The 21,522-nt window shown below is 43.3% G+C and overlaps 1 protein-coding gene across 4 annotated transcripts in view; it reads right to left on the bottom strand.

The window, feature by feature from the left end:
* Positions 1-14,773: 14,773 nt before the first annotated feature.
* Positions 14,774-21,522, bottom strand: part of STK11IP (serine/threonine kinase 11 interacting protein) — a 30,650-nt gene continuing 23,901 nt past the window's right edge. For all 4 annotated transcript variants that reach the window (XM_077320837.1, XM_077320835.1, XM_077320838.1 and 1 more), the window contains 8 exons: positions 20,278-20,721; positions 18,871-18,983; positions 18,647-18,744; positions 18,068-18,246; positions 17,528-17,612; positions 17,260-17,345; positions 16,906-17,135; positions 14,774-15,656 (listed from right to left, as the gene is read on the bottom strand). In XM_077320837.1, the coding sequence (XP_077176952.1) occupies positions 15,516-15,656; positions 16,906-17,135; positions 17,260-17,345; positions 17,528-17,612; positions 18,068-18,246; positions 18,647-18,744; positions 18,871-18,983; positions 20,278-20,721 (1,376 nt within the window). In that variant the 3' untranslated portion in view covers positions 14,774-15,515. The remainder of the gene's footprint in view (positions 15,657-16,905; positions 17,136-17,259; positions 17,346-17,527; positions 17,613-18,067; positions 18,247-18,646; positions 18,745-18,870; positions 18,984-20,277; positions 20,722-21,522) is intronic.

Below are 21,522 nucleotides of genomic sequence, written 5' to 3' on the forward strand. Positions count from 1 at the left end.
GCCCAGAGATCTCTTCAGTTGTAGGAAGAAGAGGAATACTATTACTTTGGATCCCTTTTCATTGCCTAAGACAGAACAGCCGTGACCTGGATAGCTCAGGCAAGCCTGATCTTGTCAAATCTCAGAAGCTAAGCAGGGCTGGCTGTGGCTAGAATTTGGATGGGAGCCCACCAAGGAATACCAGGGACTCTACGTGGAGACTGGCAATGGCAAACCACCCCTGAATGGCCGTTGCCCTGAAAATCCTACAGAGTTGCCACAAGTCAACTGTGATGACACTTTGCATTCCCAAGACAGAAGTCCCGCCAAACAGCAGCCACTGCCTTTGTAGCATTGTCATGCTACAGATTCACATGCAGTGTCCTCATCTTTGACCCCATTCTACTCCCTGATGGCTTTGATAGTGTGTGAATGGCAAGCAGCTCTTGACACACACACACACACACACACACCCCACACACACAATTATCTTTTCTAAGCAAGTAATGATGGGTATACAGCTAAGATAATCTTTATTTTGTGAACCACTGGAATTCATGCTACCAAGCCAAACACGATCAACATTACTATTGCTGGATCATTCCTATACTAATTTGTATTAATCTTTTATTATATTCCATTTTGTGTGGCTATTTTTTAAAGCAACATGGAGGTTTTTAATCTTTAAAAAGGCATGTATCCTTATCCCACCCAAGTAATTTTGGATCCCACACACACTTCATGAAATATCCGGTCATCTTTGTGTTTGAATTACTTTGTAATTTATCTTGTACTTATATGTTCATGTACATTTACTCCAGCTAGCCTATGGACTGTTCTTTTGTTTAATTCAGTAAACTTTGCCAAATGGATATGCTTCCCTTGTTCTTCCAAAATGTATCATTAATTACATTTCAGGCAAGCAAGTTGTATGGAGCAAGCAACATATGGGGAGGTGATAGCCTTTGATCTCTAATAGCAGCATTTTGGTTTCTCTTTGTAAAGTAAACTGAATTATAGGGAATTGATTGGCTGTTTTGATGAAGGATTATCATTGGCTATATTTGGTTGTGACACAGATGTAACAGAATTGATTTTTGCTATATATTCCCTGTCATGTAAGAAGATCATAGTCTGACGAAGGGTGCTTGCACTCGAAAGCTCACGCCTTGAATAAGTCTTTGTTGGTCTTAAAGGTGCTACTGGACTCTGATTTTATTTCAGGTAATGTTCATGCAGAGAGGCCAGTTGGAGACCAAAACCAGAGACAGGACTGAAGAGGAGCAAGTGGTGGCTTTTGCAGAGTGAGAAAGTCTTTTGTTACCCATTTTACTGTACTTGTGTTTCAGATGCTCAGCCCAGAGTCAGAAAAAAGTTGTTTGTGCAGTGAGATGCCTATGGGCAATCTGCTGCTCAGCCACACAACCAGAAATTTATGCGACTCTGTAGGCTTATTATCAAGAGGGCTATTCTTTATTCAAAGGGATGCAGTCATGAAGAGAACCCTCAGTAGAATCACCATAACATCTGTCTCCCACATTAACTAAATATATGGTTGCCAGCTCCATGTTGGGAAATAAATGGAGATTTGGGGATGGAGTGGGAGGACTTAAATGGTGTATAAGGCCATAGAGTCTACTTTTCAAAGCAGCCATTGTCCTCAGGTGAACTGATGTGTGTCACCTGGAGATCAGCTGTAATAGCTAGAAATCTCCAGCCATTACTTGGAGGTTAAAAATTATGAAAGAACTATGAAAGGCAAAAGAAAAATGAAAAGTTTAATACTCTAGAGATTCGACTGAAGATGGCGCCGTAACAGCTGGGCTTCTGTCCGGCTCTTAAGCCATGATGAGGGTCAGGAGCAACCGCACCTGGCTGACCTGAGCAGATACGCAAATCTGCTCGCCGGTCGCCCCAGGAACCGGGAACGGCATCCTGAGGGTCCTACAGATCCGTGGAGAGGGAGGGAGACCAAGCTCTCCGGATCAACCGCGGCATGTGCTTAAGGTCATGATGGCGCCCTTGTCGTAAATAACTTTCTAAGCCTGAAACGACCAGCTGACCCTACATTCTTCCCAGATCATCTTTTACCAGACTGACAGGAGCCAAAGTTTACAACAGTAAGGATTGAAAGCTTTCTGGCTTTTCCTTTTCTTTTCCCACAAGCTCTTCCCCCCCCCCCTCAACCAATTTACAAGTGAATTCCTTCTTTCGTGGAGTGAGAGGCTCCCAGCTAATTATACCCACTAACCAAACAAAGAGAGAGCTCAAGAAAAGAGAGACTTTAAAGTTTGTTGGAGAGAGTTCAGTGGGGGAAGCTGACTTGATACGGAGATCGACAAACTGATAATTTGGGATCGCTCGTGCTCCCGCGAGACCTCACGAGACTTTCTGTTTATAGTTTGTGACTGCCTAGAACTATGGAAAAATTAACTAAGGCACAGCTTTTCCATTTGTTATGCGAAGGGAACTCAAAGATACTGAAAGCAGTCAATAAGGTGGAAAAGGAAATCCGAGGGACTAAGGGGGAGCTTTTGGACAGAGCCGACGGTCTGGAGAGAGCAGCTGATGAGGACAAAGCTCATTCAAACGAGAATTCAATGTTTGGAAGTTAATCAACAGGAGGGGGAGAGAGCTAGGGACGTAAAAATCCAAAGCACCTTGGAAGAACTTGGGAAAACAGATTTAAGGAAGGAAAGCACCAAAAACCTGGAAGTCTATTTAGAGCAGGAAGTGATTTGGATCAGCAAAATAAAAAGAGTCTATTCAAAGGCGACAGCACGCAGGAAGCTATCAGGAGACATCTCTGTGCGACCAGAGGAAGAGATCCAGATTGATAAAGTATACAGAGCCTACTTAAAGGCGACTGCAAGCAAGAATCAAGTAAGAGACTTCTTTGGCCCTGACAGAAGGACAATCAGAAATACTCTACTATGGAAAAAAACACAATTTCATTTTCTGCGACCACCTGAAGGATGTGTTGAACAGTGGAATATTCACTTGGTTTCCTGTGGGGAAGACAGCAGCAGTAACTCTTAGGTCAGGGCCAATTTATGAAGGGGACTGACCTTATATCACTTAAGATAATAATAGAATATATTCTTATAACAGATCATACTCTCATATGTATTAACAATAATTTTGCTAAGAAAAATGGTAAAAACTGCTAGATTAGGATTAATATGTGATGGGAACTGAATATGTAAGTTAAAAGAGGATGGAAAACCATATCAGCTGGTCGCTTTTTTCTCTTTACTTTTCTGTAAATGCTTCATATAATAAAATTATTTTTTTTTAAAGTTTAATACTCTACTATTCCTAAAAGCCAAAGTCTATTGCAAAATTAGTTGTGACTCACATGGGAGTGTCTCATCTGTTCCAAAAAAGACTTACAGGAACCTAATAATGTATCAGTGTCCATGAGTGTAACGAGAGTCAAACCTCTTCTCTTTGCTCAGACATTCATCCCCCAACAGAGAATATTAATGGTAGAGAGGGCATGGAGATGGTCAGTGCACACAGTGCTAGGGCAAGAAGCAACCTCGGCCCTTCACAAAGCCATAGCTACGGAACCAGCAGAGTCTGTACGCTTGTTACAAGAGTTTTGCTTGGTGTAGTGGTTAGGAGTGCGGACTTCTAATCTGCCATGCTGTGTTCGATTCTGTGTTCCCCCACATGCAGCCAGCTGGGTGACCTTGGGCTCGCCACGGCACTGATAAAGCTGTTCTGACCGAACAGTGATATCAGGGCTCTCTCAGCCTCACCCACCTCACAGGGTGTCTGTTGTGGGGAGAGGAAAGGGAAGGGGAATGTAAGCCACTTTGAGCCTCCTTCAGGTAGAGAAAAGCTGCATATAAGAACCAACTCTTCTTCTTCGTGTTTGCCTAAGAGTTCCATTACTATTGAACACTAAAATGTGTGCATTTTCATTTTCCCTGTGAAGCTAAAGCACCAATAAAGTTTCCAACATTTTCTTTAAAACAGGAATCTGTAGTGTTTTATATTTCCTATAAAAAACACTTTCTAAAATCCATTTTAAACACTTCAAATAAGGCTGTTTGTTGATTAATTTGTGTAACTTTTAGGAGTACCTCTGTTTTTGAACAGATTAAAAATGTGTAAAAGTGTTTGTTCTCCCAAAACTAACAGGTCAGCAAGACACATGTAATCTTGGATCATACCCTTACAAAGGTAAGATTCAAATTCAAATGGTATCTTGTCCTTGAGATATATGACACTATCCAGCTAGCTAGAGGCATGAAGCTAACTGCATCACAGTGGGCCAGTCATTTCCCCTCTGCCCCAAATGACATACAGCATCAGGATGCAGATGAAATGCATGATGCAAGGAGAACCACGTAGGCTACCCTGAGCTCCTTGGAAGGAGGACTAAATAGGGATGTAAATGTAAAGAGGCTAAAAGCTATTCGGTTTTAAACCTCCTATAATATCAAACAATGCAAACTCCACTCTAAGAATTATAAATAGCAGCCTGCAAACAAGAGACAAAACAGTTGTAACATTTATCTTCCAGAAAACCTTCTGATATAATTTGTCATTGTGTAGACCAGTGATCCCCAACCTTTTTATCACCGGGGACCATTCAACGCCAGGGACCACTCACCGGGGACCACTCAACGCCTTTTACTGAGGCCCGGTGGGGGGGGGGTAGTTTACTCCTCTACTCTCAACCACTGCCCTAACGCTCTCTGATCGCTATGGTAATGTTTAAACATCCCTTCAAAATAAGATACAGACACGCCACCACAATGAACATAAGGAACATTTTATTTTCATGGAAATTTTAACTCATGACAATGACAAATCAATGGGAACCCTGAGCTTGTTTCTCTGCAACGAGATAGTCCCATCTGGGAGTGATGGGAGACAATGACTCCCAAAGTGTGTTGTAAAGGGCCGGGGGGGGGGAGGAGAAGGCGTCCTTCGGGGCCCACCTCCAATTAGTCGAAGGACCACATGTGGTCCACGGCCCACAGGTTGGGGATCGCTAGTGTAGACAACTCATGCTTATATGTCTGTGTATGCTGAAGCTGGAAGACAGGTGACCTGTTCTGTTCACACAAAACAGTGACCATACAAAAGTTGCAATGCAAACAATCATGATTGAACAGAGCTTGGAAAATATCTGAAGATTTTTTTCAGCATCCATGTAGGCTCATACAGTGTGAGCAAGCCTGCCCCAGAGGTATGCTTGCTGGGCTGGGGCCACTTTGACAACAAAGTCCATTAATGCTTTTCTGCAATCAGCTGGTGGCTAGAAAAGTAATTCCAAACCATATTTTAAGCGAAAGGGGATGCAGTGATTTAGCAAATATGCTGTCTGGATTCTACAAAACACCAAGGGCACAAAGAGGTCAATTCTGGAGAAAAAGGCAGGTATAGAAACCTACAAGGATAGTATTGTAGTAGGTAATAAAGGAGTAATATCATTTCCTCATATTAATCATCTACAGATAATGAGGTAATTGAAAAAGCATTGCATAACTGAAAACTAACCCCCCTGGACCTCCCTGAATGATTCAGTGAAAGTCATTGCTAAAGGAAAACACTTCAGAGTATGTGTTATTTCCAAGATGAAATGTTTAAAGCTGTGTCACACAACAAACAATGCAAAAACTTCATGGCAGATCCCTGTAATACCTCTTACAGGGCAGATCCCTGTAATACACTATACAGTGTATACACCTAGGAAGAAAGTATAGACATCTATTTAAGCAGAGAGTCGCTCATGATACACATGTATTGTTATAGAGCAGTGGGTCTCCACCAGAGTATATAGACAATTGTTTCTCAACTCATTGGACATACATCACTATGTTTGGTACCCTACAATCCCTCCTCTGAGGGTATCAATTCCTCAACACTCTGGTCTTTATGGACTATATAACTACACTGGAAAACTCCTTGTCTGTTGCTATGAAAGTTAAACCTTAGGAAGTTTCTAAATCCTTCCACTTACAATTAGAGGTATCAACCTGCAGGTGTGGCCTGGAGTTCTCCCAGAATTACAGCTGATCTCTGCTATTTTAAGGACATGGCAGTTTTGGAGGGCAAACTTTATGGCATCACATCAGCATTGAGCTCCTGCCCTGCCACAGGCACCACTCCCAAATCACAAGGAATTTCCCAAGATGCAGTTGGCAACCCTACTGCTTGAAATAACCAAATCAATAAAATTATACTTTCCTTTATCAGTCAAGGCCAGACAGGTTTGGTACCTAACTTGCTGATTATGAATTGAATCCACCACAGGGTTTTTTTTTAAATTCAGATCAAAGGAGATAAATATTTAGAGAGAAGTCTGTCAAGAGTATTCCCAGTGGCCTCTTCTGTTTGTACCATCAGTGGAACTCCTAGTGGGAGCCATCAGAAGAAATGGCTCGTAAAAGGGTTAACACAAAAAGGAAAATTTATTTGCAGATAGGTACAGACACCCATCCTGACTCAAATAATCAATTCTAACAGTGCTGTAAATAGTAGAAGAATATGGCACATAATTTTCATGTAAAGTAATGTAATAGACACTGTCAATCATATTAAAAAGTATTTCCTGTTAACTGATAATGTTATACAAAAAACCCATTGCTAAAATATATCAAAAAATGTCCTTATATATAAATGGAAAAATAAGGAGTTACAGTCCACAGATGAAGACTGGGCACATATCTAGGATATATATTAACTCAATTCTAACTAAACTACCATTAAATAATTAACTTAAAAATTACTAGTAGATGTTAACACTTAAACTATGCTGATGGGATCTGGAGAAAAACAATTTCTACACAATTGATAATACTAGAATCCATCAGTTTTGAAACAAATGTTTTAAATGGGAAAAAAAACTGGGTATGGGACTCCATTGGAATTGCTTACAGCACTGTTAGAGAATCTAAAAGCTGAACTAATTACTTTCCATTCTTTTAACTGCAACCAAGTTTTTAGTAGCAGTAAAGTGTGTGCGTGGGTGGGGGGAATTATATTCACCTGCTATCAAAACAATGACATGGAAAAATATGTGTCTGATACTTGCTAAGAATCTCCTCACAGTTAAGAACAACAAACAGTTTAATGTGCTTGACAGATTTCTTGTATGGGTTATTTCCTTTTCCGGAAAACAGAAAGCTCAAGGAAACAATCTTTAAAATGCCGAGCCAAATATCGTTCTCTCCTTATATAATGACTGAAACCCTCCTCTTCTTCCTCCTCCATCTTGATAACCAAAACATCCCAAATGACCCCTAATTGTAATCTCATAAACAGTTCACTGTGATAATTTTAAAAGAGACACCATTCTAAGTCTTAAAGTTATGCATCAGTGCTTACATTTTGTTACATTTCTTCATTAAAACATTTTTTGAGCTAGGCAATTTCCCTGGCAGAGACTGACCATTGGCCACTATAACACATATAAGTGTGGTTTCTCCTCCCACTCTTCTGGGAATCCACAGAACGGCCAAATGATATCTCTCAGTTGTGGCGCTTGGACTTTTCCACCAAAGCTCGTCCTAGAGCCCTCTCAGTCTTAAGATCCTTGGGTGTGAGACTGGTGTAGGGGGAAAGGCGTATGTCATGGGTACCTTAAAGGCCTTTTTGTGTGATTGGGTTTTATGTGGCTCATTAAGTAGGTGCAGGACCAGATTATCTATGTACCACATGTAGCATGTGCTATGGGCTCCGCATTTCCTGGGCCCCCACATTGATCAGAGTCATAGCCTCTCTCCTCCCTCCCTTTTGCCTCTTTAAGGAAACTTGGAGGTGCACCCCTTTCCACTGTGGGGGTCCCTTCTGCTCCCAGTCTGGCTGCTCCTGCTTGCAGTTGTACTGTGATAGGGCCCCACAAATTCTTAAACTGGCTCTGGGGCTACAGGCCCTGCAAATCCTTAAACTTCTCTTGAGTAGGTGAACTGGATCCTGTTCATCCCACTGGCTACTTACAATTACACCTCTTAGACAGAACAATAAACTTCATACATTTCATCACATTCCTAGTACATATTGAATATAACCTATGACACAAATGACATCTGACATGACAATACAGCTTCCTCCCACCTTCACCACAATTTTTATATTAGAAGGCTTCATTATCCTTATTCCAGAGGAAGAACATCTGCCTTGTCTTTTTTAAGAAGCAAAATTAGTTTCTCCCCACCCCTTTCCCATCACTGTCTCTGGAATCAAAGCAGCTGTCTTCCTCTCCCAAGTAAAGCTCATTCCCTTGCCCATCTATCCAATCCATTATGGGTTGACTCACACTGCCTTCTGTGATACAGCCTCAGAAGTCCCCACACAAAGGAACTCCCATCAGGGCTTGTGAGCTCTGATCTACAGGAGCTGTGTCTTGATTGAGCAAGCCTATGGAAAGTTACTGATTCTCACCCCAGCCCCAGCTGCTGCTTATTTCCCCCCCCAGCCCCCAAACTCTTAAAGCCTAGTGGCAGATGGGACAGAAGAGGTCACACTGGCTGGGGGAGGGGCAGCCATGCATTATTAACATCCAGCCACTCATAGGAGGCTAAAGAGGCACCATAATCTAGATAGGGACAAATCATCTATGAGGCGAGATGTCAGCTGGGGTTACTGGGGTTATTGTACTGCTGAGATTTAAAGGAACTGTGAATGATGCAACCTCCATCCCAAATCTCCTGTCTTCTTGTCTTGTTCCTCTTTTTCACTCATGTTCCAGTCCTTACAGAAGATCAAAAAAAACACACACTGTAGCTTCTTTCCCAGTTCAGCTGGAGAAGGCCTACGTCAAGTGTGATTTGTTCCTCTACAGTGCCCTGAAGCGGAGATCACTGCAGTATGTTGCATGACCAGTTAGCTGACCTCCCTGAATGCACTGAACAAAGCATGCCTTGATCTACAAACTAACAAGGGATTGACACAGATGCAGTAATACTGAGCAGATAAGAGTTTATGACTTCTGTAAATCCACTGCAAAAGGATCCAGGAGTAGGTTTCCAGGAAAACAACCAGTATTGGTGGCTAGACCCCTCCTTGGTTTGAGAAGTTTGCCTGCAAACACACTATTCTAACATTGCCTGCACCTCAGTTTCATGTTGCTCTGCAATCACCTTCTCCTAGGTGAAATGTACAAATGGATGTTAGTTGTACCCAAACTGACCAAATTGCAATGTCTGCACCCAAGCAGAATTAAAACTGTACTTGCCAGCATACCACCATGCTTCCAGGAGCTGCCTGGACTCCAGATTAGATTACTCTGGGCCCCCAGGACTGACTCTTTCTCTCTCCCACCCAAAATATCAATCTGCAAGACAAGAGGTGTTACTAATCCCATCAACCTGAAACACTTCTTCCTTCCCCTTTATCTGGCAAGAGTCAATTAGATAAGCATTAACAGTCTGCCACATCTAGGCTCGCATCCTGTCCCGCATTCTAGGGATCATCAAGAAATCACTTGTAGTCTTACACAGGTTTTTGTGGATGCTTTAGGCTGATCCTGCCAGAACTTCCACAATTCCGCAGGGCCTGCAAAAAGGAGCTCTTCCACCAGGCATTTGGTGGGGCTGACTGACCCATAACACCTACTGGTGTCCCCCCCCCCCAAACTGAGAGATTGAACCTGCTGAGGGAGTTTCAAAGTTATTGTTGAAGTGCTGTTCTAGTTGTTCTAGTTGGTGTGGTTATTGTTATACTGCTATATTGATTTTGATACTGTTCTATGTAAATGTTCAAAAAAAAATTATGTAAACCGCCCAGAGCTGTAGGGAAGGGCGGTATAAAAATCTAAATAAATAAATCCTGCATTAAGCAGGGAGTTGAATTAGGTGGTCTGCATGGCCCCTTCCAACTCTATGATTCTAAGTAATGTAATCATGGCTTTGTCTCTTTCCCTGGGAGATTCATTAAGGATCCACCCAGGGCAATCACAACCATTGGTTCTACTGTGGGAAACCACCTGAGCTCAACCCTACGAGTTTCTTTATTATTTTATTTGTTAGATTTATTCCTCACCTCTCCCCGTAGGCCCGAGGTGAGTTACAAACATATAAAAACCCCATTAAAACCCCATTTTATACACATAAGCACTTCAAGTACATTGTTTTAGGGGCTACAGCACCCAACTTTAGCCTGAGAATACAAATCTTGTGAATTTAAGCCACACGCCAGAATCCCTGTGTGCCTGTGTGTTTGTGGATTCTATATGCACGTCTCTACACAGTTGTAGGCTTCACATGATTCTAGAGATACTAGTAATTTCTCCCACAGACTTCTCCACATTGTGATAGTAGGTATACGTTATACTTTTCATCTTATATTCCTGTTTCACACCCTCTTAACCCTGAATTCGAATCTTTTATGCAAGTTTGATTAACTTTAAACTGTTCTCTTAAAAACCACTTTCAGTGTGAGAGTTTCTAAGGGAATAATCCTGGTATAAACTGGTGGAGACCCCATTGTTACCCCTCCCACAAACCTAAATTCCCCAAACTTTTAGTATCTAATTTGGGTAACACCAGGGGGTCAGCAGATAAACAGTCTTCCTTATGAATTTTTGGAACACAAACACTGTATTACCTAACTCCCTCTGTTAAGTGGGTACTGGGTTTTGAATCATTTATTCCCATGAAGAGCACTTTCCTCCCACTGTTCTATGCTGAGTCTTACCAATACTACCATGATCTGATTTTGCATTTATTTTGCACATTCTGCAAAGTAACAAAAGTATGAAAGCCTTCCAGACTACACTAAACCAGCGGTTCCATAGGGTGAGAGAGCCAACACAAAGCATGGGTGTGATGGGCAATTACTCATCTTACCTGCTTGCAGGATTGCACCTTCACAAGTCTTAGCTCATGTGAGCAAAGTTGTTGCAGTAGGATGGAGTAGAACAGGCTATCCTGCAGGTACATTGGTCCAAGGTCAAGAAAGACTTTGTAGGTGACAGGTAGAACCTTGAGTTGAACCTGATAAGTGATAACTAATGGAATGTCAGCAGAATGGGCTGTGGTGTGTATGTTCCACTTTGCACCTGATAGTAATCAGATTATCAGGGGCAAAGTCATTCTGTACCAACTGGAGTTATTACATTTTTAAAGACAAGAACATAGCATGGATCCAAGATCAGACAAATCAAGGTACAGTGCCATCTTCTGAGCTAGGTAAAACTGAAAAAAATGCTCTTTTGCCACTCAGAATACTGTATTAAGAAAGGCCTGAAAGTAAACTACCTGAACATTAGTGGTTTTCTCCAAAGAGAGAGAGAAGGAATCCTTCAGTGTTCAGATGACTTTGAATGGGAAAGAAATCCAGCATGTGAAGGAGCTAAATTTCTCCCCAAAATGCAGGTGGGGACTATGTTCCAGGTGCTGTTCAAGACTTAAACCTAAGAGTCATTCCTATTATCTTTTACAGAGTAGCTATAATGGTTGGCTCATAAATGAAAACATTGACCTGCTATATTTTCTGAGAAAAGTATTAAATATCCGTCGCTATGTCACTAGTGTGGCTCTGTGTTCAAAATTGGGCCAATCTTCCCTTGAGGCAAAGGCTTGGTTACAAGTGTTCAGATGAGGCTTTCTCCACCAGGGTTTCATGAATCCTGGGGTTTCTTGGAAGGATTTCCCAAATGGGTGGGAGTTATTAAATTTTTTAATATATATTATTTAAATTTATTAAACATTTATCGGGTGATATGACCAACTATGGTCATGTTGACCTGGCTCATCCTCCCAAAATGGCCAGTGATGGGCCTGAAGGGGGTGGGGAAGGGAGAGGCCCTTGGTGGGCATGTACACAGCTATACTTCCCAATCATATGCTGCACAATCACACCACTTTTGAAGTTTCTCAAACCCTGAAGAATGTTTCAGGAATTTCTCAATGGTAAATAAGTTGAGAAAGGTTGGTTTAGACTGTTCAAGTCATATTCAGCAGCAAGGGCTACCTGGTGCTCCTGAAAGAAGACTGTTATAGGTCAATGTGGTTTAAGACTACCTTTGATAAATTGTTGGCTCTTACTGTTAATCTGGACACTATCCAGGCACTGGGCTTTCATGGAGCATTTACTTTGGCAAGAAATCATATAAAACCAGTTGATCAAAGTTCAGCCTTTAAAGCACAGTGCACCTATTCATCCCAATTTTTTGGTATGCCACTTCCAAAATCTTTCCCTCCTGCACCTTGGCAGGTTTGTGTGTTATTCAGAACAGATCTGCCCCTGTTCCTTAGGTAAAATCGACACAATAGCACTTATCCTTCTGCAGTGTCTTCTGTATTCTAATCTCAGGGGTATTATATTTTACAGTGTTTGCAAGCTCATTCTGATGGATATTCCTATGACTTCTTACTTAGACTTACTTTGACCTTAGAAGGAATCCTAGCAGCTGCAAAAGTTTTTCTTTCTAAGTAGCTAACAACTGCTCAGGATCAATGTATTATAGTGATTTCATTGGATGAAGGGAATGATTTCCTCCCTTTTTGCAGCTACACTAACTTGCTTCTCCTGCAATTAAGTTGGATTCACAACACTCACGCCCTTACGAGTCAGCAGTATCCCATTGAAAGTGGGCAACATAATGTCCTTCAAGACCTCATCGGTCTTCTCAAACAATATTAACTTTGTTTTGTCAGAATTCCGTTTGAGTGTCCACCCACAGCAGTCGAGCACTGGTTCAGGACCTCTACAGCCTCACCTAGCAGTTTAGATAAAAAGATGTAGAGCTGGGTATCAGCTCCCAGTTGAAGACAGCCTATTCCAGAGGTCCCCAGACTTTGAGCCTGTAAGGCACATTTGGAATTCTGACACAGAGTGGGAAGGACAACAAGCAAGATGGCTGCTGCTGGAGGCAGGGCTAACCAGAAAATGTCAGGGAATGAAGCTGTTGCCGTTTTAATGTACTGATTTGAATTGAAACATTGTGAACCACCGTGAGCCGGTTTCTGAGAGTGGCGGTCATACAAATTGAATTAATACTAATACTAATAATAATCCTGATAGGAGCTCTCTAACATTTCAAGCACAAGTTCAGTTCAACAGGATGTCTTTTAAAATGAACAGACTGTTCAAAAATATTTTCTTGCATACATACAAAATAAGAATACACATGATAATTAAGAAACACTAACCTGGCAGTATCTGTCTTCATTTTTCAGGCATCTGCCCTAGCTTTACATTTCCTAGGGGGAAATACTTCTATTTTCTAAAAATCCTTTGGTTGGCACCACAAAAGATGCCAGCAGGCACCACAAAAGGTGCCAGCAGGCACCATGGCACCATGGCATCCATGGGCAACATTTTGTGGGCTCTGTCCATCTCTAAAACTATGATTCCTCTACTGCCACCAAGTGGCCATTTAGGAGTATTCCCTGCCAATAAGGACAGCCATCAAGCCAGAGCCCATGTGTGAGAGCTCGTTTTCTTCCAGAATCCACCTTCTAAAATTGACCCTGTTCCTTGTATCTAGGGATTTATTACCCCTTTCTGCCTCACCTCCCTTCAGTCAATCCTTCTCTCTTCCTGCCCTTCCCATAAAGAGATGCTATCCAGCATTTGGCCTTGCCTAGGTGTCATATGCCTGCCCGTGTGAGATAGCCCTTGGATTGCTTTCTGCTGACTTGCCATCAAGTCTTAAGCACCAGCAGCTTCTGAGATCCACCAACAGACTGGGGAATGCTTGAGAGTAATTAATTTCTCTTTCCTCTGGTTTCCTGTCCTTATACCAACAAAGAAACTTCTTGGAATGAATGTGGGGATTTCAATAGTGTGGTGTAGCCCAAAGGGGAGTACATTTCTCCACAAGGGGATTTGATAACAAGACCATCCTTCCTTCACAAGCATGAAAGCTAAACAATATAAGATACAGTATCTCTGATGGTCAGTTGCCTTGATTCCCTGTTTGTGAGTTTACTGGAAACATCTGTCTGACCATCATGGGAAACCAGATACACAACCACATGGACTTTGTATCTCATCTGCCTGATCTTTATGTTTTTTCTTAAAATAGTACTGCAAAATTGCCTGACCTAGGCTGTAAACCTAAACAGTTACTAGGAAGTAAATCCCATTGAAATCTATATTTTGAATATGCAAGGCATTAAATGTCACTTTCCAAGAAAAAACTATGAGATATATATTATTAATCAAAGCTGGGCCTAGGTGAATTAACTAGTGAGTAACTCAGTAGAACCGGCCTCCTTGAAAGATCAGGAAGCCTTCTCTACTAGCTTTGATGAACTGGCTCAAGATACAGTTCACTATTCCAGGTAACTATAAAAGCAGGACAAAACGTATCAGGACCCTAATAAATAAAGGTGTGCCCAAGGCAGGAGTTTTGAATGCAAATACACAAACAGTAAACCAGCTTTGTTATAGGAAGGAAATGAAGCAGAATTGCCGCAAGCATACTTATTTTAGGAAGACATTTCCTATTACAAAAATGAACAAGACAAACTGAAAGAGGCGTACTTCCTTTGGAATCTGAGATAATTCTAACTCTACCAGGTGTGCTGGTTGCTATCTAGGCCAGAGAGCCATGTAGTCCAGAGGTCTGGAATAAGCAGCCCAAGGGGAAACTAAGGATCAGCACTAGACCCTCACCCACTGAATCCTACTGGTTCACTCAGTTCAATAGACTACAAAAGAGCAGCCTTGCCTCAGTTCACTTATCTCTGACCGCCAACAACTTCATCTTTTTAAGACCTCTGTGTTATGTCTTGTGTAATAAATGAGTTAGTCAAGAGAAACAGCAGTTACTTGCAAAATTTCAACCATACAGGTTGTTACACCACATCCAAGACAGCAGAAATTAATAAATAGAATCATTTTTATTGAAAATATGAAGTCTTACAGTTAAAACTTGTCCAGCTGAGGAAGATTACGGCTTCCGGTGACCTATACCCAGGTATCTTTGCACCCAGAGACTCTAGAACACCTAAAGGAAACTCTTTCAATGATTCTGCCAATATGTGCAGTTCCTGACCAGTCTAGGCAGTGAGTTCTCCATGTTACATAGAAACATTTAGAAACAGTTCTGAGCACCTGCCTTGAGAATGCCATGCATGAGCTCCTGGTTAGCCAAGCCAGCACATTCAGTTCTGAGCACTACCCAGAACTGGTCTAGCTAGTTGGTATGCCCTGTCCCAGGATTCTCAGCAACTGCTACCCAACAGAAAGTGACAAGTGCACACAACACTGCTGTGGACAGCTGAGGAAGTGACCCCAGGATGGCACCTGGGTCTTTTAGTGCAACAGGAAGTCATTTGTGGGCAGACCAGTTAGCTCACCTCCTGCCAGACAGGAAGCAGCCTACAAAGTCACCAACAGGCCTTGTAGCGTGAATACGAATCTCGCTAAGTGTCTGCTGCCAAAACAATGATCAGAGATGCAAGCTGCCCACTTGCAGTTGTCAGACACGGCTGCTGTCTGGAATCTGGCAAAAGTTAACAGAGTTAGATCACAGCAGAGATCAGGAGGCAGACCAAGAAGAATCCTTCCAATTCCACTGAGAGAGAAATCTAGCAGTCAGTGTCCTTTACACTCCTCCTCATTCATTCCAGCACCTCAAGCACTGTCTTGTTGAGAGCAATTGAAAACATCTCTTCCCAGGGAACACGCAGCCACTCCACCAGCTCAGCCAGCAAATGTGGACACTCTGTGCGCAAGTGCCACGTACTCTCCACCTTCAGGACCTGCAGAGGTAGACAGCAAAGCAGAAATCAGGTAGTGGACACACAATGTGACAACCTGCAACTCTACTCCTACTCTCAGCACTGGGCCTGTGGGACCACTGGTGGCATACTCCTGAAGGTTCCCAAAACAGGCTCCCTGCCCAATTGGAACTGGTCTTCAGTTCAGGGACAGGTCTTTGTTGTAAAGAATGTACAGGGCATAGAGGCAACTGCATCTGAAGAAGTGAGCTTGTGCATGAAATTTTATCCCACAAAAAAACTTTGCTGGTCTTAAAGGTGCCCGCCCTTCCAGTTGGCTCAGGATGGGTAACAAAATTGATATATATAAAGTGATTTAATTTGCATGATTTGTATATATATATTTAACCTAAATAAATAATTATTTATCGCTCGATTTATATACCGCGTCTCTCGGACACGCCTTCTCAGGGCAGTGAACAATAATTTAGGTCCCATTATAATAAAAACAGTAATTTCCAATTTCTAATACAACCAAATCAATACGCTTTGAAACATAATAAAGCCACTACCAGCACTAGCAATTATTACTGAGATGGTTGATAAACTGACCAGCTACAATATTAACTGAGAGAAGGCATCAGGGACAGGAGACAGGCCTGGCATTTTTGTGGTTACCTGACTGGCCTCAACCACAGGCCCAGCAGAAGAGCTCTGTCTTACAGGCCCTGCAGAACTCCACAAGTTCAGTCAGGGTCCTGATCTCCCCAGGGAGCTTATGCCACAAGGCAGAAGCCAGGAATGAAAAGTCCCTGGCTCTAGTTGAGGCCAGGCATATTTCTTTAGGGACAGGATCCTTAGCTGGTTGGTATTACTAGATCACAGTACTCTCTGGGGCACATATTACTATTAAAAACTGCCTCCTAAAACTTTATGGGGGGTTCATTTCTATTGGTCGGATCGACGTTTTATGGATGGGATTTCTTGTGCAGAGAGGCCAATATTTGCTCGATGTTAGTTTCCTGGCCTCAGCCATAGGCCTGGCAGAAGAGCTCTGTCTTACAACTCATCTGGAATTGTTTAAGATCCTGGAGGACCCTGATCTCACCAGAGAGAGATCCACCAGGTTTGGGCCAGGACTATAGAGGCCCGGGTTGGGGCCAGTTTTACTTCCATGTGGCCAGGGATCCTTAAGCAACTGTACAATAACTCTGGAGTTGTCGACAAGTGTGCACCGAGCACCCTCCCACATACGGGTTCAAAATCCTAAATTTACACCACCATTCCTTACTTCATCATAAAGCTGCAACTTGATGTCACATGGGGAGAAGCAGTACAGTATCACACCACTGATGTTGCTGATTGGCTGACTCTCTTTCAACTGGAAGATATTCTTTGGCAGCTTATCAGTACCACCTTCTGCACCAGAAGAGGGTTGGACTTTCTGCCTCTGATGATCTTCTTCAACCAAAAAGAGATTGCTGTGGGTGCTGAGCAATGTCACAGGGAAGGCAGATGCTCCTGAGAGGAGAATTACAGGTTACTGGTGAACTGAGTTAGACCAAACCACACAATTCTTGTTGCAGTGGACAGACAGACGGACAGACAGACAACCACAGGAAAAGTAAGATCACAGGGCTCACACCTTGGATGAGATAGGCCAAGAGGTAGAAGAAAGGCTTGGCTGAGCCACCTCCAGCTTCTTTCGCTAGGTCTTTGTCAATCAACACCCTAAAACGCAAGCCCAAACAACCAGGATGAGAATGCAAGACCATTCATCTTCATATGATGCTGCCATTCAGTTCACCTTTCTCCACTACGAACTTACCAATTCATATTTCAACCATAACCACAGCAACTGCCTGCTGGCATGCATCATCATATATGCAATGTAAGAGCAACAGGCTACTTACCATAGTGGATGATGCGGAGTCATTTCTGCCACAGTAACCTCTGGGATTTCTCCCCGGCTCTTGGCTGGCAATTCCCGCAGGAGAGCTGGATGGGGCATTGGAGGACAATATTATATCCTTGATGCATCTGCCAGGCGGGTAATTTTGCCTGTACTGCTCAAATAAGAATCCTCTTTTACAAAAGCCCTGAACAGCCTAAGATGCATGAGAACACATTGGGTATGAACAGCTTTCCTAAGGCTACCTGAGCAAGGCTCTAAGTCTTGGAAGAAAATCAGAACAGGAGCAGGCTTGCCTAAGCAGGGTTGTGTTGTGCTGCTTACCTTCCAGGAAACAGAGGTGAGGCCAAAGTAACAGCACAGCCACCCACTAGCTCTTGGTCAGTTTTCTTCTTGCTTTCCACCTCAGACTACAAGCCCAAACTCTTCACTCTTCCCAACCCCCACCCCCTTACAGATGCTGGCACACACATCCCCTCCCCACTTCCACTCCTACTTGGGGAAGCACTCACACATCCAGATGCCCAGGACCCCAACTTACATTTCAGGCATTCCAAGAAACTTCTGCAGCGGGCCTGGTTGCGAAGCAGCAGAATGTAGGAGGCGCATGGGTTCTCAAACTCAAAGCGCAAGCTCTGGTGGAACAGCCCCACTTCCCAGCCACAAAGGTTACAGAGGCTGTGACAGTCACTCTTCCTCAGCCAATTTGATGGCTGCCCCCTAGGCACAGATGAGCCAAATGTCAGTCAGCGTATAGAAGAGTAATGCCCACATTACTCAACAAGATAGGAGGGGAGATGAGAACACAACATGCCATATCTGGTAGACACCATCACTGGGACAGGGTTAAGAGTGTTCTTGGATCAACAGCAGTGATTGGGAGAAACCAGAGCTCCATTGAGAGAACACATACTTTGCTAACAGAAGGCCCTAGGGAATAGGCAATGGGGCAGAACTCTGCTCAAGCCCCTGGAAAGCCACTAATAGTAATTTGCAGGCAAAGTGGGCCAAGAAGGTGACTTTGTGGGTGTAAGACTCTCAATAACTAGAAGCACATCAAGAGAATGTCAAGTCAGGAAAATGGGCATTGGTAAGACCACACTGGGAGACCACTTTTCACCTGATCTCTCCCTTAATCTCCAAGAAATAGAGCTGGACATCTGAAGCTACGATGAGTGCAAGAAATTCCCCAGGCTGGCCATCCTTCACCACACTGACCTTGAAAGAGGAGAGGAGAGCACCAACAATTATCCAGCATTGAAACTCCGAGGCCACAGTAAATCAAAAAGAAGGCCACATCTAATATAGCTGTTTAAGAATTGTGCTGCGAGCTGTTTTTCATACCTTTAGGAAACACTTGAATTCTTCTGACTTATCGAAGACTTCCATGTCCAAATAAAGCTTGAGACGATGGTCCACAGAACAGAAGTCCCGCATGGTCAACTTGGTGTTTAAGGCTGCAAGGTGACAAGCAACGGTCAATGAATGGCTACAGCAGGAGTGACACACCAAATGTAAGACTGCAGCTTGACTGTCTGTATCCGTATTACCTACAGAGCCGATCCAGTTGCTCCAGGTCTGACCTGAAACTTAGAGCAGAGTTTAGAATCCCTTGCAATATGGCTCTTTTAAGCCAATGGTGAGTTACATGAGGTCAATCAGTTCTAAAGCTAGAACTTTTCCTGAGCATGCCTGCCTGTCAACTTTGTACAAGTAGGAAGGAAAAATGCAGCCCTGAGCCTCTGTTACTCAGAAGGATGTCAAAGTGCTGCTACCCAGACAGCTCACAAGGACATCTTCCCCTCCAAACAATTCCTTAAGTTACCTGCCTGGTCATCTACTCTCATATCCTGCAATTCAGTAACTACAATAGATCTCAAAATCTCATACTATCATGTTATAACAAAAAGAAATTAACTGTCACATCTGGAGTGGGGAAAAGGACAAAAAAAAATCTGGTATAGGTGAATGCTCACTTGCATTAAAGCAATGGAAACTCAAGTCACTCTCATGACCACGTACTGACAGATTCTGCCATTCAAGGCAGAACCTGTATACAAACTGCTATATAAACCACAGCAAGCACGTGCTGCATTTCAACAGTCTTCGCAGTGGTGTAGTGGTTAACAGTAGCAGACTCTACTCTGGGTTTGATTCCTCACTTCTCCATATCCAGCCAGCTGGGTGACCTTGGGCCAGTCGCACTCCTATTAACCTGTAAAGGTTGCAGAAGGCATGTGAGAAGTGTGCCACCCACAGATGCAGAATTCTTCCAAGGAGCTGCAAATAATCAGGTAGTGAGCTGGGTAACTACCCACAGGTCTTGTTACACAGGCTTGAGCTAAAGCAACACTCTTTGGGCTGCTGTTCTCTCCATTTGAAACATGCAGCTGCCACGTTAACTCCCTTGGATTATTATTCCCTTAGCAGATGTCTACACATCGCCAGGAATGTCCCTTGGCATCTTCCAAAATGCCAGGGGGAAGCCAATTTTAAAAAATGTTTAAAAGCAATAATCATACAAAGCTCTTAACCAGCAGCTGCTGGTGGTCTTGTTCTACAACTCTAACAAACAATTTTCTCTTGAGAGGAGCAGCAGTCTTAGCCGGAAAAAATAGGTAGGCTCTGTGGTCCTCAGCTGAGAATGCTATTTCCTTTCATGTTTTCCCACTGAGTTATGAAAAATCCATTTTTAACTCTCCCCTCCCTGCCCCAAAGACCACTCTGTTGTAGTTACAAGAAGCTACTCACGGGGACTGAGGTTCCAATGCTCTTCATACTCTGAGCTCAGGGAGAGCTGAGAAGAGGTGGTCCCTCGGGAAGCGCTGTAGCCATAGCTCCCCATCAAGCTCCCAGCATTGGTGTCCGCGTGGCTAAAGGAAGAGGAGCAGTGCCGGGAGTCCAACTCCCTTTTGCTCCCACTGCCCCCTTCAGAGCTGCGGGAACTGGAATGCACAGCACTGCTGTGGTCACCGCTCAACTCTTGAGTACGGGTGCTGGAACTGGTTCCGGTCTCAGAGTTCTCTTCTCCAATATAAAACTTCCCTGACACTCCTTCCTGTTGGCTCTCATCAAGACGTTCCTGAGGGGCCAGTGGTGTGCTGGGGCGCCTCTCGCAGGGCAGGATGATCACATGGTCACTGAAGCAGCTGGGGCAGATCATGGGCTCAGGGAAAGCAGCAGCAGCAGCAGCAGCTAAAGTGGGGGGGGGGGACGGACAAAAACAGATCATCACAACCACAGAATGCAAAGAAACTCAAGTACCAGGAGCCCTGGCAGGACCTGAAGTTTAACAGAATGCTCAAGCCCCATGAGTCACTTTATCCTTCTTTCTCAGGAGCTGGAGACCAGCTCCTCTGGTCTCAAGCATTCTCAGATAACATTCAAAGTGTCTCATGAAAACCCTTACCAGTAGAAATCCACCTCAATGTTGCCTCATCCCAAAACAGGAAAGGGAAGGAAAGCAAATAATTAAGACAATGACTAACGGCCATCAGCATGCTGATGACACAGCTCTATTTGTTTTCACTGTATCCAGGCAAAGTGGTAGCAGATTTGTGATTAAGGATGGGCTCGATGATGATGTAGCCTGAAATCAGCCCAAATAAGAATTGCTGGAAAAAGTGGTGGGCTCAGTAGACCAGCAAGGGAAATGCCTGTTGCAGATTACGTCAGTTGTAGCTTTAGGGTATTCTTACAATGTGGCTGACATCTGAGTGCTGATAGCTTGGTGTGCTTTCATCAGCAATACACCAGCTATGACCTCTACATGAAAACTGGGGGCTGACCAGTCAGTCATACTTTGCGACTTCCAGATTAGATTACCTCTGACCTGGATCAGCCCTGGTTAGTCCTTGGGGCAGGAGACTACATTGCTGCAACTCCACAACCTGCCCAAGGTTCCTTACAAAACAAAACATACATTTTACAACGTATTAACATCCAGCATTAGGAGGAGGGAAAAACCCAGCCCCGCATAAAAACAAAATAAAAACA

Source organism: Paroedura picta, chromosome 2 (genome assembly GCF_049243985.1).
Source record: "Paroedura picta isolate Pp20150507F chromosome 2, Ppicta_v3.0, whole genome shotgun sequence".
NCBI classification, from domain to species: Eukaryota; Metazoa; Chordata; class Lepidosauria; order Squamata; family Gekkonidae; genus Paroedura; species Paroedura picta.